The sequence below is a fragment of the Stegostoma tigrinum genome, chromosome 1 (assembly GCF_030684315.1).
Source record: "Stegostoma tigrinum isolate sSteTig4 chromosome 1, sSteTig4.hap1, whole genome shotgun sequence".
In the NCBI taxonomy this organism is placed as follows: domain Eukaryota; kingdom Metazoa; phylum Chordata; class Chondrichthyes; order Orectolobiformes; family Stegostomatidae; genus Stegostoma; species Stegostoma tigrinum.
This window is the reverse complement of record NC_081354.1, coordinates 107350403-107363922: the sequence shown is the minus strand read 5'-3', so window position 1 is coordinate 107363922 and position 13520 is coordinate 107350403. Positions and strand designations below refer to the sequence as shown.

The window sequence follows — 13520 nt, the reverse complement described above, 5'->3', positions numbered from 1 at the left end:
AAACAGGCTTGAACAGATCGAGATTGAGGAAGTTGATGTGCTAGAAATTTTAGCGAACATTGGGATTGATAAGTCCCCAGGGCCAGACCAGATTTATCCTAGGTTGCTAACCCTCTGGCGAAGATCTTTGCTTCCTCACTCTCCACTTCCTCACTCTCCATGGAAGTTGTACCGGAAGATTGGAGGGAGGCAAATGTTGTTCCTCTTTTCAAGAAAGGGCATAGGGAAATCCCTGGAAATTACAGACCAGTCAGTCTTACATCTGTGGTCAGCAAGGATTTGGAAAGAATTCTGAGGGATAGGATTTATGACTATTTGGAAAAGCATAGCGTGATTAAAGAGTGTCAGCATGGCTTTGTGAGGGGCAGGTCATGCCTCAAATCTTATTGAGTTCTTTGAGGAGGTCACGAGACAGGTTGACGAGGGTTGCGCAATGGATGTGGTGTACATGGACTTCAGCAAGGCATTTGCTAAGGGTCCCCACGGCAGGCTCATTCATAAAGTCAGGAGGTATGGGATACGGGGTGATTTGGCTGTCTGGATTCAGAACTGGTTGGCTGACAGGAGGCAGAGAGTGGTTGTAGCTGGTAAGTATTCTGCCTGGAGTCAGTGCTGAGTGGTGTCCTGCAGGGGTCTGTTCTTGGGCCTCTGCTCTTTGTAGTTTTTATAAATGACTTGGATGAGGAAGTTGAGGGGTGGGTTAGTATGTTTGCTGATGACACAAAGGTTGGAGGTGCCGTTGATAGTATTGAGGGCTATTGCAGGCTTCAGAGAGACATTGACAGAATGCAGAGCTGGGCTGAGAAATGGCAGATGGAGTTCAACCTGAATAAATGCAAAGTGATGCATTTTGGAAGGTCGAACTTAAATGCTGAATATAAGATTAAAGGCAGGATTCTCGGCAGTGTGGAGGAACAGCGGGATCTTGGTGTTCAAGTGCATGGGTCCCTCAAAGTTGCCACCCAAGTGGATAAGGCTGTTAAGAAAGCATATGGTGTTTTGGCTTTCATTAACAGGGGGATCGAGTTTAAGAGCCGCGAGGTTATGCTGCAGCTCTACAAAACCCTGGTGAGATCACACTTGGAATATTGTGTCCAGTTCTGGTCGCCCTATTATAGGAAAGATATGGAAGCTTTGGAGAGGGTGCAAAGGAGGTTTACGAGGATGCTGCCTGGACTGGAGGGCTTGTCTTACAAGGAGAGGTTGACTGAGCTCGGACTTTTCTCTCTGGAGAGAAGGAGGAAGAGAGGTGACCTGATCGAGGTGTACAAGGTAATGAGAGGCATGGATAGAGTCGATAGCCAGAGACTTTTCCCCAGGCAGGATTGACTGCCACGAGGGGTCATGGTTTTAAGGTGTTAGGAGGAAGGTATAGAGGAGATGTCAGAGGGAGGTTCTTCACCCAGAGAGTTGTGAGCGCATGGAATAGTTTACCAGTGGTAGTCGTGAAAGCGGAGTCATTAGTGACATTTAAGCGACTGCTGGACATGCACATGGACAGCAGTGAATTGAGGGGAATGTAGGTTAGGTTATTTTATTTTTGGATTAGGAATATTCCACGGCACAACATCGTGGGCCGAAGGGCCTGTACTGTGCTGTACTTTTCTATGTTCTATGACCCTCAGCATGTCCAGACCATCCTAATATATGCACACAGACAGTCAGACACACAGACAGACACGCACACCACACACACACACACACACACACACACACACACACACACACACACTCTCTCTCTCTCTCTCTCTCTCTCTCTCTCTCTCTCACACTCACACACACACACACACACACACACACACACACACACACACACACACAGTGCAGACACTCTGCAGTTCCCTCCCTTGACATCTCACAACAGTTGCCTGCTCTGGTTAGGTCACAGCTATTTTCCTTCCCATTGCATCCTTCTGAGTCCCAGCACAATGGACGGTGACAGTGAGTGCTGTTAACCTGAGTGCTGAAATAAGCAAGCAGAGCATTGGCAATGTGTATTGGTAAGGCCCTGAGCACCCTGATCCCCTCTTGGTAGCCTGTCCCATGAACCCCATAGATCTTGCACTTCTCTGGGTGCCCAGGCAAGTCAACTACATGAATCTTCACCAAACAAGCCTCCAATCTCCTGTCCAGCCCCAGAATGTGTGGTGACCATGCCCAGTGTGTGCATACGCTTTTTGCTGCTGAAGTTCACCCTCCTGCACTACCCTGTCCCCATCCGTGCTTTGCTCTCACTTCCCTTTACAAGGCCCTCTCTTTCACATTAGGCACTTGTCCTACAGCCACTAATCCTGAGGAATAGATTTTACCAAGTTTCATTCCCACAGTGTGAGATTGATGCAACATGGTGTCGTTCAAAAATGGGCCCTCCCTGGCTGGGTCCTGGCAGCTGTACGAATCAGCACGACAAGGTGAGGTGCAGTGAGTAACCAGGTAGGCAGCGAGTGAGGGAGGGAGCATGTGAGCAGCTCTGAGATGTAACCTGGTCCAGTCCTTGAGCTGGGAGCTTGCCACTGCACATAATGTGTCCTTGCAGCAGCCTTTCAATGCTAATTGCCCTGCAGAGCTTCCTGAGTGGCCTACAAATAGACAGGAGAGGTGCCAGGAAGATTGTGAAGTGCCGGGTAGGGGTAGCAAATATCAGATGCCAGTATCCATGGTTAAGGGATGCATGTGCTTATGGATTGTGCCGTAAAGTACTGTTTGACGCTGAGAGCATGGAGGCTGCTCACAGGCAGCAGAGAGCTGAAGTCACCAGGCTCCTGGTGTGACTTCTCGACATTTTGTGTGTTGAACACACTTGGTAAGCTAGGAAGCTGAATATTAATAAAGTGTCTAATGAGCCCTTAATTGGCAGCTCACTGCTGTCCAGTGGCAAACCGTCTGCCTGCTTTGCACAGGTATAAAAGATGCAGCGAGTTACTCCCGACATCAACACAGGCTTCCTGAGACAGCTCATGCAATTCGACCACAGCGTCACCATAGCCGGCATCGTTCAGGCTCCTACGAGATACTGCCCGGTATCATTACACTGAATAAGTGCTGGGAAAAGTAATATATTCACATTTTTAACACACGATAAAGAACAAAGTAAGCGTTAAATACTTATTCCTGAAAGACTATCTCTTAAAAAAGAATAAGGACATAAGGTGAGGTATTTGGGTTAAAATTGCTACTACTGGAAGCAACCTAGATGTTTTATTATGATATATAATAGCACTTTGTCTGTGATTTTCTTTTAGAACTTTGGTCATGTCTTCACGTGCCACGAAAAGATCATCAGTGTTAGCAAAGGAGCTCATGACACCTTGGGGATGACAGTTTCAGGAGGCCTGTTAAGCAAAGGCTGGGACCTCCCGATCTATGTTACAAACGTACATCCTGACAGCTGCCTGGGGAATGATGGCAGAATAAAGAAGGGTAACTAAGAGCTTGTTGTAAATTATTTATCCAGCTGAGTGTTTTGTACCATTCAGTAATTGCGTGCTCAATTAGTATTTTCTGTGCATCCATAAATATGAGGCTGCTACCTTCTTGACACTCGTTTAAATGAACAAGTTTTTGCTTTTACTTTAAAGTTACCTCAGTTTTCTTTCAATTTAAATTTTGATAACAAGAGGGTTTTATTCCAGCCAATATTTTGACCTTGCAAACCTTCTGTCCCAAACAGAACCTGACCACTTTGAGAGCAGTTTTACACCACTATCAACTTCTCTCCCCCTGGGAACTTTAGAAGTAATCAATCCACCTTAAAATTTCCAGGAATGTCGGGCCTGAACTGAACAGCTCCCAAAGTGCTGTTGAAATGTGACTAGGGAAGAGTAGAAACTGCAATCTGCTTTTAAAATGTATAAATTATATCACATTGGCTGGAATCTTTGCAGGTCACATCTCTGCCACTAACTCTGACCCCTTACTTTGACATTGCTGTTTAAAAGTCTGGTATTTTGAGGTTTATTCAGCTAAGTGTCACAGATTTCTTAAGAGCGTAAGCAAATGGGCTGAAGCAGGCCATTTGCCCCATCGAGCCTGCATTGCCGTTCAATAAGATATGATGTAATTACGGCTTTAACTTCACTTACCTGCCTATCCCTCTGGATTCCTTTGCCGACCAAAAATCTACCTAACTTAAGTATATTCAATGACCCAGCCTCCACTGTAGTCTTGGCAGACAATTCTAAACACTGATAATCCCTGAGTGACAAAGTTTCTTCTGACCTCCATCTTACACAGGAGATTCATTACTCCTAAATTGTGTCTAAATTCACATCCAACCTGTCAAGCCCCTCAGAATCCTCCTTGCTTCAAGAAGATTACCTCTCATTCAGTGACGAGTACAAGCCTAAGCTGTTCAATCTTTCCTCAAGAGACAACCCCATCACCCCAGGAATCAGCCTGAAATGCTCCTAATGTGAAAATGCCCCTCCTTAAGAGAGGAGACCAAAACTATACACAGTCCTCCAGATGTGGTCTCACCATTGCCTTGTACTGTTGCTGCAAGACTTTCCTGTTTTTATACCCTATCCCCCAGATTTATCAGCTTGTCCATTAGTTAGCAAAATGCAAAGTAATCTTCTATGCATTGGACAGACCTAACCTTTACTTTTGTTTAAATTGACATAAGATGCCCACAATTCAAATATTGTGAAGTGTAGGGGCATTTTAGTTTACATTGTATGAAATTGTTGAAGGTCTATGGAGGGTGTGTTCATCTCTGAGGGAATGAATCTCTTCTTGTATTTTACTTGTTGATGGAAGGAACACAATAGAGGCAGTGTAGAGAACAAGTCAACCCAGACTGCAGTAGTTTATCATAGAATCATACAGTGTGGAAACAGGCCCTTCGGCCCAACAAGTCAACACCAGCCCTCAGAGCATCCCCCCCAGACCCATCTCCCTATATCCCACCTAAGCTACACATCCCTGAACACTACTGGCAATTTAGCTTGGCCAATCCACCTAGCCTACACATCTTTGTACTGTGAGAGGAAACCGGATCACCCGGAGGAAACCCACGCAGACACGTGGAGAATGTGCAAACTCCACACAGACAGTCACCCAAGGGTGGAAACAAACCTGTGTCCCGAGCGCTGTGAGGCAGCACTGCTAATTACTGAGTCACTGTGCCGCCCCTTTCTGATGGCAGGATCAAGAGTGGGTCAACTGCCCACCTTCAGTAAGGTCCGATTAACCAGGAAGGGGGATAGAATGTGGTGTTTAGTTATTAACTAGTTTAGTGTTGAAAAGTCCACCTGAATTAGAATGGTAAAGTTTGTAATTTTGCTGGGCGTTGTTAAGTGAGCTATGCAACGATGAATGTAAGCAGTTGTTAGCCTCATAAAGAATGTATTATTGAAGCAAATTTACATGTCATTTGAAAGGTATAAATGAATTTCAACATTTTATAAAAAATTCTTTGCTCATAGGTGACATTTTGTTGGATATAAACGGCATTGAACTAACTGGCTTGACACAAAGTGAAGCAGTATCCATCATAAAGAATAGTGCTGCCTCCTCTTCAGTTGTTTTTAAAGCTTTAGAACTGAGGCTGGCAGAAAAAGACAATGTCCATAGCCAAATGCCTTTCAATACCAATCAAGACACATTGTCTGAAGATGACTGGTCACCATCATGGAACATGTGGCTTGGATTGCCTCGGTAAGCATGCCTCTAATGTATTCAGTCATACTCAGTTGTATTGGTGTAACGTTCCACCATTCATTGTCAGGCTAAATACCTTACCCAAGGAAATGCAGGGGCCTGGATCTTCGTTTTTGAAATATATAGCTCAAGTAGGGAAATTCTTGGATTTTTTTTGGATCCACATTGGTATAAAGACCCCTGCGTGGTGCATAATTCACTCCAGCTGTGGACGATATGAGGAAGATAGAGTTAGGTCCACCATTCTCCGACACAGGAAACAGATTGAAGTGGCCACTGTGTTATGGGAGTTGAGTGTTGAGGGAGACCAGTTAAAAGGTACACCTTGGCTCTGTGGGATCCTGTTGTGTTTTGCTAAAGATTATTAGACTCTTTACTCTCTCAGTCCTCGCACCCTTCAAACACTCTCTCTCCCTCACCTTCCTGAACGCTTATAGACTCCAAACCACTCCCCCCTCCCCTGAAACCTCCACTGCTAGGGTCCTATGTAGCTCTCTTCCACACAGCAATATGATAGGGCTTGAATGTTGAACCTTTAAAAATGGCAGGTGGGTCCTGTTTGCAGAGGTTCTGCCCCCATTTCAAACAGATCCAACTTTTGATAGTAGGCACAAGAGGGTTGTTACTCTCACAGGCAGGAAATTTGGACACTGGACTGAATTTAAATAGCTGTGCAAAGTTCAAACTGAAGCCAGAGTTTGCTGTTATTAGGGCTTTAACTCTTTATATGGGAGACGTGATGGAGCAAACATAATCACTTGGAAGGGCTAGTAGGATTTGTATTAATATCGTGATCTGAAATTGTCTAAGTGCCCTGCATCTTAAACTTGAAAGAAAGTTTGAGCTGTGCTGTTATGCTTCACTGCAAACTGTGGCGATGGTGAGTCAGTGATTGAGTCATTTGTAGGCGGAGGATGCCTGGGGAGATGTCGATCTTTAGCATGACCAACACTGACTCAGGGCTGTCTCAGCCAGTTATCAATAAATCATCTGTGTTACAAACTAAAAGAAAATCATCAAGCCCACAGGCCACAAGAACAAATGTCAGAAAGAATAGGAAGAGACAGAGGCAACTAAATTAAAATGAAGTTGGAGGGGGAACTAATGCACTTCAACTCCTGCAGTACCCACCTGTCTAAAGGCTTTGCTGTTGTTGGTAGACAGCACATGCTCTCTGTCCTAGGACATCTGAGTGCAAACATTGTCACAAAAGAGGGGCAGACAATTAGGAACTATAATTTCAGTAAAACAAACAAAGGCTGGACTTGTATAACTTGTGATAAGGTCCTGGGTAGCATTGTAGAACAGAGAGATTTAGGGATTCAGGTATATAATTCTTTGAAATTTGCGTCACAGGTAGACAGGGTGAGTATTTGGCACACTCACTCAGACTTTTTGAGCATAGGAGTTGAGATGCCATGTTGAGGTTGTCCAGGATGTGGGTGAGGCTTCTTCTGGAGTACTGTGTGCAGTTCTGTTTGCCCTGCTACAGGAAGGATATTATTAAATTGTATCGGATTCAGAAATGATTGACCAGGATGTTGCTGAGCATGGAAGGTTCGAGTTATAAAAAAATAAGCTGGATAGGCTGGAACTTTTATCACTGGAATGCAGGATGTTGAAGAGTGACTTTATATAAAGGTTCATAAAATCATGAGGGGCATAGATAAGGTGAATAGCAGGGATGCTTTTCCCTAAGGTAAGGGAATTCAAAACTAATGTTTTTAAGGTGACAGGACAAAAGTTTTTAAAATGACGTGAGGGGCAATTTTTTTAATACAGCAGTTGTCTGTGGAATTAACTGCCAGGGGAAGTGACCGATGCAGGTACAATTACTTTGTAAGTTTAAAAGACATTTGGATAGGGACATGACTAGGATTGATTTGGTGGGATATGGGCCATTCACAGGCAAGTGGGATGATCTAGTTTGGGAATGTGGTTGGCATGAACTAATTGGACCAACGGACCTGTTTCCATGCTGTATGATTCTATTACTCTAATCCTGTCTGCAGTCCAGTCTGGACCTGTTGATTGCAACTTGGATCAAGTCCAGGAGCAGGTCAACCAACTCCAACTTGTCCCCCCACCCCTGAACCGAGTGCCCAAAGATTTAGAAGTGTGGGGCTGAATTGCAACCTAAAGAATGAAATGTTTTTCACATAACTAAAAAGGGATTCTATCAGTCAGTAATCACAAATATGATCTCAATCACTTGAATGTTAGGGTATTGTCCTTCATTAGAACCTGCTCCTGTTATTTGCAGCCAGTTGTAAACTTTTCTTTCAAAAGATGACGAGCTCCAGTTGTTCGAGGCAAAGTGTTACAGGCCAATGTCAATGGCGCTTCATTGGACTGAGTGATTGTGCGCCAGACAGAATCAGTGTTCCATAATTAATATCGTGGCTCTTCAAAATAATACAATAAAGTATGAAGATGACACAACTATACAAACAGAAATCTTTGAACAGAGGTCACATTGAATTTCTTTCCTCTCAAATGTTGTTTTTGAATATTTTCATTTTTGTGCGAGCTCTTTTACGCAATTAAGATTATTCGTTCATCAGTATCTCGGTGATTACAGTTGTTATTTAACATTTGCCTCTTACTGCATAGCATTCCTCATCCACTAAATATTTACACAAATAAATTACTTCTAATCTCCCTTGCAGGAAGATGACTGTCTTGATTTTGCTCAAATTCCACTGTGCAAAGGGAGATAAAATCCCTCCAATTTTTTTTGTTAATAAACACTTGCTTCATCAAGTATGAGATTTTCATAAAGCAGTTAATCTGCACAAGGATAACAAACATTCTTTACTCCCAGCACGTTGTAAAGATGCTTCAAAGTGGAATACATTTTGAACATCTTCCATTTTTTGTACCCTTGTTAACTGAGCATGCATACATTCTGAATTGTGTTGTTGAAGGTGAGTAGATACAATGATTCAAATACAAATGTGAAAAAGAAATGAAACAAATAACCAATTCATTGTCAGCGTACATCTTGCATGCAGTTTTTTGGGGTACTTAACTAAGCTTTGGGTATGTTTATAAAGTATCCCAAAATTTTAAAAGACCAACTTAGCATTTTGTAAGTCTGGTTTAGCACTATGTGGAGTCAAAGCTCAAGCAGTGGCAGTCAGATTGCCAGTCCTACATCATCCCCTGATAGAATCAGCAGTTACTGTAATGTTACAGTAGAAATTCTGATGGCTCTTGTGGAGCAGTGGTAGGATCCCTGTTTCTGAGCCAGGGAGACCCGTGTTAAGTCCCACCTCCTTCACAGGGTGTGTAATAATACCTCTAAACAGGTTGATTAAAAAATATCTACAATAGAACTTATGAGGTGTTCAAAGGCACAATTCAAATCTATGCACATGGTCATGGACTCAAATTTTAATTGAAACTACTATTTTTGTAAAATTAGAGAGTCTGTAATTCACACTCAAACCTATAAAATAAGCAGCTGAGTCATTTAATTGCAGTTTAAAGTCTAAAAATATCTGAGTATGTGTAGTTTGTAAACTGTTCTTTTCTTCCACCAAACCCACAACATAATTACAACTTAGAGTGAATGAAATAATTTTCGGGAAATGACTGTTGTTTTCATTATACCTGATATTTGGTTCTGTCACCTCATCTAGCAACAGAATATTATTTCCAAACGAGGATTCAACAACATGCTGATATTGTAAGAATTTATGCTGACATGATGGAAACCATATTTTATCTAGGAACTCAGACACTCGGACAACAGATTTGTTCTTCTGTCTGGCTCCTAATAAAGGAGGCATTAAGAATGGCTCACTCCAGCCAACAATATGGCTGTTGAAAATAGAATAAATCTTTTGAGGTTAATGACGTGTTAACTGGAAACTCTATGAAAATATTTTTAGAAGAATAAGTGGCACATGTTAAAATGTAGTAAAACCTTAATATCCTTCAAAGGAAAGAGCATGCCACCCATGCCCTACTTGGTCTATATATGACTCAAATCCTCGGAATGCCCAAAGGGAAACCTGCAGCCATATGGTATCAATGTGGACTTCACCAGTTTCAAAATCTCCCCTTCCCCTACTGCATCCCTAAACCAGCCCAGTTCGTCCCCTCCCCCCACTGCACCACACAACCAGCCCAGCTCTTCCCCCCCACCCACTGCATCCCAAAACCAGTCCAACCTGTCTCTGCCTCCCTAACCGGTTCTTCCTCTCACCCATCCCTTCCTCCCACCTCAAGCCGCACCCCCAGCTACCTACTAACCTCATCCCACCTCCTTGACCTGTCCGTCTTCCCTGGACTGACCTATCCCCTCCCTACCTCCCCACCTACACTCTCTCCACCTATCTTCTTTACTCTCCATCTTCGGTCCGCCTCCCCCTCTCTCCCTATTTATTCCAGTTCCCTCTCCCCATCCCCCTCTCTGATGAAGGGTCTAGGCCCGAAACGTCAGCTTTTGTGCTCCTGAGATGCTGCTTGGCCTGCTGTGTTCATCCAGCCTCACATTTTATTATCTAAGTAAAAGAGATTGTTTTGTAGTGTAATGAGTGCCATCTGATTTTATGGCAAATACTGACATAAAATGTTGCAAACATAATTTAACAATTGACAAACTAGAAGGCAAGTGAAATGTTTTAAATGCACATTCTTAAGCTCAGCCTGGATTGAAGTGATCCATGATATAGAGATAAGAAACATGTAGGAGTCATGACCCTGATGTGCTAAACATTGTTGCATAGAAAGAGTTAATACCCTGTTAACCAAAAAGAAATGGAAAATAGATTGATAATATGCGAAGATCATTGGAATAATGCAGTTAAACATTGGCATTGATAATGTGGACAATACTGGTGGCAACAACATGGATGCAATTGTTTCTCAATGAGGCCTTGGGCTTATGTTGATGGCATGTTTATTTGCACAGATATATACCTTGACATGTCAGATTAAATCTGTATGCTTCACAGTTCCTTCTGTAAAGAATAAAAGAATGACAAAAGTAAGATTAGGCCCAATCAAGGATAGTAGTGGTAAGTTGTGTGTGGAGTCAGATGAGATAGGGAGGCGCTAAATGAATATTTTTCAACAGTATTCACTCTAGAAAACGACAATGTTGTCGAGGAGAATACTGAGATACAGGCTACTAGACTAGGTGGGATTGAGGTTCACAAGGAAGAGATATTAGAAATCCTTCAGAGGCTGAAGATAGATAAGTCCCCTGGGCCGGATGGGATTTATCCTAGGATCCACTGGGAAGCCAGAGAGGAGATTGCCGAGCCTTTGGCATTGATCTTTAACTCGTCATTGTCTACAGGAAGAGTGCCAGATGACTGGAGGATAGCGCATGTGGTTCCCCTGTTCAAGAAGGGGAGTAGAGACAACCCTGGTAATTATAGACCATTGAGCCTTACCTCAGTTGTTGGTAAAGTGTTGGAAAAGGTTATTAAGGGATAGGATTTATAATCATCTAGAAAAGAGTAGATTAGGGATAGTTAGCATGGTTGTGTGAAGGGAAGGTCGTGCCACACAAACCTTATTGAGTTCTTTGAGAAGTTGACCAAACAGGTGGATGAGAGCAAACCAGTTGATGTGGTGTATATGGATTTCAGCAAGGCATTCGATAAGGTTCCCCATAATAGGCTATTGTACAAAATGCGGAGGAATGGGATTGTGGGAGATATAGCAGTTTGGATCGGAAATTGGCTTGCTGAAAGAAGACAGAGTTTGGTAGTTGATGGGAAATGTTCATCCTGGAGACCAGTTCCTAGTGGTGTACTGTGAGGGTCAGTGTTGGGTCCACTGCTGTTTGTCATTTTTATAAATGACCTGGATGAGGGCGTAGAAGGATGGGTTAGTAAATTTGCAGACGACACTAAGGTCGGTGGAGTTGTGGATAGTGACGACGGATGCTGTAGGTTGCAGAGAGACATAGATAAGCTGCAGAGCTTGGCTGAGAGGTGGCAAATGGAGTTTAATGCAGACAAGTGTGAGGTGATGCACTTTGGTAGGAGTGACCAGAAGGCAAAGTACAGGGCTAATGGTAAGATTCTTAGTAGTGTAGATGAGCAGAGAGATCTCGGTGTCCATGTACACAGATCCTTGAAAGTTGACACCCAGGTTGACAGGGCTGTTAAGAAGGCATACAGTGTTTTAGCTTTTATTAATAGAGGGATCGAGTTCCGGAACCAAAAGGTTATGGTGAAGCTGTACAAAACTCTGGTGCGGCCGCACTTGGAGTATTGCGTACAGTTCTGGTCACCCCATTATAAGAAGGATGTAGAAGCTTTGGAAAGGGTGCAGAGGAGATATACTAGGATGTTGCCTGGTATGGAGGGAAGGTCTTACGAGGGAAGGCTGAGGGACTTGAGGCTGTTTTCATTAGAGAGAAGAAGGTTGAGAGGTGACTTAATGAAACATATAAAATAATCAGAGGGTTAAATAGGGTGGATAGGGAGAGCCTTTTTCCCAGGATGGTGACGGCGAGCACGAGGGGGCATAGCTTTAAATTGAGGGGTGAAAGATATAGGACAGATGTCAGAGGTAGTTTCTTTACTCAGAGTAGTAAGGGAATGGAATGCTTTGCCTGCAACGGTAGTAGATTCGCCAACTTTAGGTACATTTAAGTTGTCATTGGATAAGCATATGGATGTACATGGAATAGTGTAGGTTAGATGGGCTTGAGATCGGTATGACAGGTCGGCACAACATCGAGGGCCGAAGGGCCTGGACTGTGCTGTAATGTTCTGTGTTCTATGTGATCTTTGTGAGCTTCTGCAGTAAGACCTGCAAAACACCTTCAACAGAGAAAGCCTAGTCAGTTACAATTGCAACCATAAATATTTACGTAATACAGTTCCAAATGACAGCAGCAGGAAGTTTCCAAATTTCTCAACCTGTAGCTCATATCCAGGTGATAAATACCTTTTTGCTTTTGATTCTTGTGTATTCAGTTTCCCCAAAAGAAGCAGCAACTTCTGGTTGTAATTTCTGCAGATGTTGGAAATCAGTAACAAAAGCAGAAGTTGCTGGAAAAGCTCAGCAGGTCCGGCAGCATCTGTGGAGGGAAATCAGAGTTAACGTTTCAGGTCCCAAAACTGAGCTTTTCCAGCAATTTCTGTTTTGTTTCAAGTGGAAAAATGATCCTTTTTGTATTCTGCTTGTAACATGACTTAGCAGAAATTTCAAGCAACCTGTATTGTTTCTTGACCTAAAGAATTAGACCCAGTACTCCACTTGGGCCTCAATTAGTTTAGTATAACATCCTAGATTTTTACTTGGTGGATTGGAGTTTGCAAACCACTGAAAGGCAGGAGAGTAGATAAGTAAACCTAAGAAACAGGGTAAATAAACACTGAGAACTCTAGGTGGAAATCTGAGATAAATAGTGTGTGCTGGAAAGTCCTATATACCATGTTAACCAGTTCTGTCACCTTCAAATGTTTATGCATAAGCAACATCTGAACTTCTATATAATAATACAAAATAAAGAAGTATAGATGTTGGATATCTGAAATGAACAAGACCCCAGATTGCTGGAGAAACTCAGCAAGCCTGGCAGCATCTGTGGAGAGAAAGCAGCATTAACATTTCAAGTCCAGTGATCCTTCTTCAGAAATAATGGGAACTGCAGATGCTGGAGAATCCGAGATAATAAAGTGTGAAGCTGGATGAACACAGCAGGCCCAGCAGCATCTTAGGTGCACAAAAGCTGACGTTTTGGGCCTAGATCCTTTTCTGATGACGGGTCTAGGCCCGAAACATCAGCTTTTGTGCTCCTGAGATGCTGCTTGGCCTGCTGTGTTCATCCAGCTCCACACTTTATCATCCTTCTTCAGAACATCTTTTATGTTCTCACACCCACT

General features: G+C 43.1%; 1 protein-coding gene across 11 annotated transcripts in view; it reads left to right on the top strand.

The window, feature by feature from the left end:
* Nucleotides 1–13520, top strand: part of lnx1 (ligand of numb-protein X 1) — a 195278-nt gene that overhangs the window by 161869 nt on the left and 19889 nt on the right. For all 11 annotated transcript variants that reach the window (XM_048525324.2, XM_059647800.1, XM_048525613.2 and 8 more), the window contains 2 exons: nucleotides 3243–3420; nucleotides 5427–5658. In XM_048525324.2, coding sequence (XP_048381281.1) covers nucleotides 3243–3420; nucleotides 5427–5658 — 410 coding nt within the window. The remainder of the gene's footprint in view (nucleotides 1–3242; nucleotides 3421–5426; nucleotides 5659–13520) is intronic.